The sequence below is a fragment of the Perca flavescens genome, chromosome 16 (assembly GCF_004354835.1).
Source record: "Perca flavescens isolate YP-PL-M2 chromosome 16, PFLA_1.0, whole genome shotgun sequence".
NCBI classification, from domain to species: Eukaryota; Metazoa; Chordata; class Actinopteri; order Perciformes; family Percidae; genus Perca; species Perca flavescens.
Genome location: NC_041346.1, coordinates 34,746,355 through 34,751,354, shown reverse-complemented (window position 1 = coordinate 34,751,354; position 5,000 = coordinate 34,746,355). Strand labels below are relative to the sequence as shown.

The following is a 5,000-nucleotide window of genomic DNA, read 5'->3' as shown; positions in this document are numbered from 1 at the left end:
ATAGATGTTAATGTGTCTACAGGTGTTATAGATGTTAATGTGTCTACAGGTGTTATTATAGATGTTAATGTGTCTACAGGTGTTATAGATGTTAATGTGTCTACAGGTGTTATTATAGATGTTAATGTGTCTACAGGTGTTATAGATGTTAATGTGTCTACAGGTGTTATTATAGATGTTAATGTATCTACAGGTGTTATAGATGTTAATGTATCTACAGGTGTTATTATAGATGTTAATGTGTCTACAGGTGTTATAGATGTTAATGTGTCTACAGGTGTTATAGATGTTAATGTGTCTACAGGTGTTATTATAGATGTTAATGTGTCTACAGGTGTTATAGATGTTAATGTGTCTACAGGTGTTATTATAGATGTTAATGTGTCTACAGGTGTTATTATAGATGTTAATGTATCTACAGGTATTATAGATGTTAATGTATCTACAGGTGTTATAGATGTTAATGTGTCTACAGGTGTTATTATAGATGTTAATGTGTCTACAGGTGTTATAGATGTTAATGTGTCTACAGGTGTTATAGATGTTAATGTGTCTACAGGTGTTATTATAGATGTTAATGTGTCTACAGGTGTTATAGATGTTAATGTGTCTACAGGTGTTATTATAGATGTTAATGTGTCAACAGGTGTTATAGATGTTAATGTGTCTACAGGTGTTATAGATGTTAATGTGTCTACAGGTGTTATAGATGTTAATGTGTCTACAGGTGTTATAGATGTTAATGTGTCTACAGGTGTTATAGATGTTAATGTGTCTACAGGTGTTATAGATGTTAATGTGTCTACAGGTGTTATAGATGTTAATATGTCTACAGGTGTTATAGATGTTAATGTGTCTACAGGTGTTATAGATGTTAATGTGTCTACAGGTGTTATAGATGTTAATATGTCTACAGGTGTTATAGATGTTAATGTGTCTACAGGTGTTATAGATGTTAATGTGTCTACAGGTGTTATAGATGTTAATGTGTCTACAGGTGTTATAGATGTTAATGTGTCTACAGGTGTTATAGATATTAATGTGTCTACAGGTGTTATAGATGTTAATATGTCTACAGGTGTTATTATAGATGTTAATGTGTCAACAGGTGTTATAGATGTTAATGTGTCTACAGGTGTTATAGATGTTAATGTGTCTACAGGTGTTATAGATGTTAATGTGTCTACAGGTGTTATTATAGATGTTAATGTGTCTACAGGTGTTATAGATGTTAATGTGTCTACAGGTGTTATAGATGTTAATGTGTCTACAGGTGTTATAGATGTTAATGTGTCTACAGGTGTTATAGATGTTAATGTGTCTACAGGTGTTATTATAGATGTTAATGTGTCTACAGGTGTTATAGATGTTAATGTGTCTACAGGTGTTATTATAGATGTTAATGTGTCTACAGGTGTTATAGATGTTAATGTGTCTACAGGTGTTATTATAGATGTTAATGTATCTACAGGTGTTATAGATGTTAATGTATCTACAGGTGTTATTATAGATGTTAATGTGTCTACAGGTGTTATAGATGTTAATGTGTCTACAGGTGTTATAGATGTTAATGTGTCTACAGGTGTTATTATAGATGTTAATGTGTCTACAGGTGTTATAGATGTTAATGTGTCTACAGGTGTTATTATAGATGTTAATGTGTCTACAGGTGTTATAGATGTTAATGTGTCTACAGGTGTTATTATAGATGTTAATGTATCTACAGGTGTTATAGATGTTAATGTATCTACAGGTGTTATTATAGATGTTAATGTGTCTACAGGTGTTATAGATGTTAATGTATCTACAGGTGTTATAGATGTTAATATGTCTACAGGTGTTATTATAGATGTTAATGTGTCTACAGGTGTTATTATAGATGTTAATGTATCTACAGGTATTATAGATGTTAATGTATCTACAGGTGTTATAGATGTTAATGTGTCTACAGGTGTTATTATAGATGTTAATGTGTCTACAGGTGTTATAGATGTTAATGTATCTACAGGTGTTATAGATGTTAATGTGTCTACAGGTGTTATAGATGTTAATGTATCTACAGGTGTTATAGATGTTAATGTGTCTACAGGTGTTATAGATGTTAATGTATCTACAGGTGTTATAGATGTTAATGTATCTACAGGTGTTATTATAGATGTTAATGTGTCTACAGGTGTTATTATAGATGTTAATGTGTCTACAGGTGTTATAGATGTTAATGTATCTACAGGTGTTATAGATGTTAATGTGTCTACAGGTGTTATAGATGTTAATGTGTCTACAGGTGTTATAGATGTTAATGTGTCTACAGGTGTTATAGATGTTAATGTATCTACAGGTGTTATTATAGATGTTAATGTGTCTACAGGTGTTATAGATGTTAATGTGTCTACAGGTGTTATAGATGTTAATGTGTCTACAGGTGTTATAGATGTTAATGTGTCTACAGGTGTTATAGATGTTAATGTGTCTACAGGTGTTATAGATGTTAATGTGTCTACAGGTGTTATAGATGTTAATGTGTCTACAGGTGTTATAGATGTTAATGTGTCTACAGGTGTTATAGATGTTAATGTGTCTACAGGTGTTATAGATGTTAATGTGTCTACAGGTGTTATAGATGTTAATGTGTCAACAGGTGTTATAGATGTTAATGTGTCTACAGGTGTTATAGATGTTAATGTATCTACAGGTGTTATAGATGTTAATGTGTCTACAGGTGTTATAGATGTTAATGTGTCTACAGGTGTTATAGATGTTAATGTGTCTACAGGTGTTATTATAGATGTTAATGTGTCAACAGGTGTTATAGATGTTAATGTATCTACAGGTGTTATAGATGTTAATGTGTCTACAGGTGTTATAGATGTTAATGTGTCTACAGGTGTTATAGATGTTAATATGTCTACAGGTGTTATAGATGTTAATGTGTCTACAGGTGTTATAGATGTTAATGTGTCTACAGGTGTTATAGATGTTAATATGTCTACAGGTGTTATAGATGTTAATGTGTCTACAGGTGTTATAGATGTTAATGTGTCTACAGGTGTTATAGATGTTAATGTGTCTACAGGTGTTATAGATGTTAATGTGTCTACAGGTGTTATAGATGTTAATGTGTCTACAGGTGGTGTTCCTGTACGAGCGCAGCGGGAACTATCTGTGGAGCGGAGCGTTGCGTCTCCGAGCCGACGCCGACCGAAGCTTTGCTCCGTTCAAACTGCTCGACTACGGTCGCCACGCTGGAGCGTACGACAGGTAACCTTAGATAAAATACACAGGCCCCACTTCATCATCACAGATCAGAGGTAGTAGTATAGGAATCCCAACAGGAGTTAGGTCTAGACCACACTCTATAATTACACGAGCCAGCATTTGGTGCAACAATGGCGAGGAACAACTTGTGTATAACCGTGTTATTAGATGTAAAACATTATAAATGTGTAATAGTTCTGTCTTATTAGATGTGAAACATAAATGTGTAATAGTTCTGTCTTACAGATGTGAAACATTATAAATGTGTAATAAATGTGTAACACTTCTGTCTTATAGATGTGAAACATTATAAATGTGTAATACATGTGCAATAGTTCTGTCTTATTAGATGTGAAACATTATAAATGTGTAATACATGTGTAATAGTTCTGTCTTATTAGATGTGAAACATTATAAATGTGTAATAAATGTGTAATAGTTCTGTCTTATTAGATGTGAAACATTATAAATGTGTAATAGTTCTGTGTTACTAGATGTGAAACATAAATGTGAAACATAAATGTGTAATAGTTCTGTGTTATTAGATGTGAAACATAAATGTGTAACAGTTCTGTCTTATAGATGTGAAACATTATAAATGTGTAATAAGTGTGTAATAGTTCTGTGTTATTAGATGTGAAACATTATAAATGTGTAATAGTTCTGTCTTATTAGATGTGAAACATTATAAATGTGTAATAAATGTGTAATAGTTCTGTCTTATTAGATGTGAAACATTATAAATGTGTAATAGTTCTGTCTTATCAGATGTGAAACATTATAAATGTGTAATAAATGTGTAGTAGTTCTGTGTTATTAGATGTGAAACATTATAAATGTATAATAGTTCTGTCTTCTTAGATGTGAAACATTATAAATGTGTAATAGTTCTGTGTTATTAGATGTGAAACATAAATGTGTAATAGTTCTCTTATCAGATGTGAAACATTATAAATGTGTAATAGTTCTGTGTTATTAGATGTGAAACATTATAAATGTGTAATAGTTCTGTGTTATTAGATGTGAAACATTATAAATGTGTAATAGTTCTGTGTTATTAGATGGGAAACATAAATGTGTAACAGTTCTGTCTTATTAGATGTGAAACATTATAAATGTGTAATAAGTGTGTAATAGTTCTGTGTTATTAGATGTGAAACATTATAAATGTGTAATAGTTCTGTCTTATTAGATGTGAAACATTATAAATGTGTAATAAATGTGTAATAGTTCTGTCTTATTAGATGTGAAACATTATAAATGTGTAATAGTTGTCTTATTAGATGTGAAACATTATAAATGTGTAATAGTTCTGTCTTATCAGATGTGAAACATTATAAATGTGTAATAAATGTGTAGTAGTTATGTGTTATTAGATGTGAAACATTATAAATGTGTAATAGTTCTGTCTTATTAGATGTGAAACATAAATGTGTAATGTGTAATAGTTCTGTCTTATTAGATGTGAAACATTATAAATGTGTAATAGTTCTGTCTTATTAGATTTGAAACATAAATGTGTAATAGTTCTGTCTTATAGATGTGAAACATTATAAATGTGTAATAAATGTGTAACAGTTCTGTCTTATAGATGTGAAACATTATAAATGTGTAATACATGTGCAATAGTTCTGTCTTATTAGATGTGAAACATTATAAATGTGTAATACATGTGTAATAGTTCTGTCTTATTAGATGTGAAACATTATAAATGTGTAATAAATGTGTAATAGTTCTGTCTTATT

General features: G+C 30.7%; 1 protein-coding gene across 1 annotated transcript in view; it reads left to right on the top strand.

Moving 5' to 3' along the window:
- fktn (fukutin) overlaps window positions 1–5,000 on the top strand; it is a 21,179-nt gene that overhangs the window by 10,706 nt on the left and 5,473 nt on the right. The window contains exon 5 of the mRNA XM_028602254.1: window positions 3,128–3,258. Coding sequence (XP_028458055.1) covers window positions 3,128–3,258 — 131 coding nt within the window. The remainder of the gene's footprint in view (window positions 1–3,127; window positions 3,259–5,000) is intronic.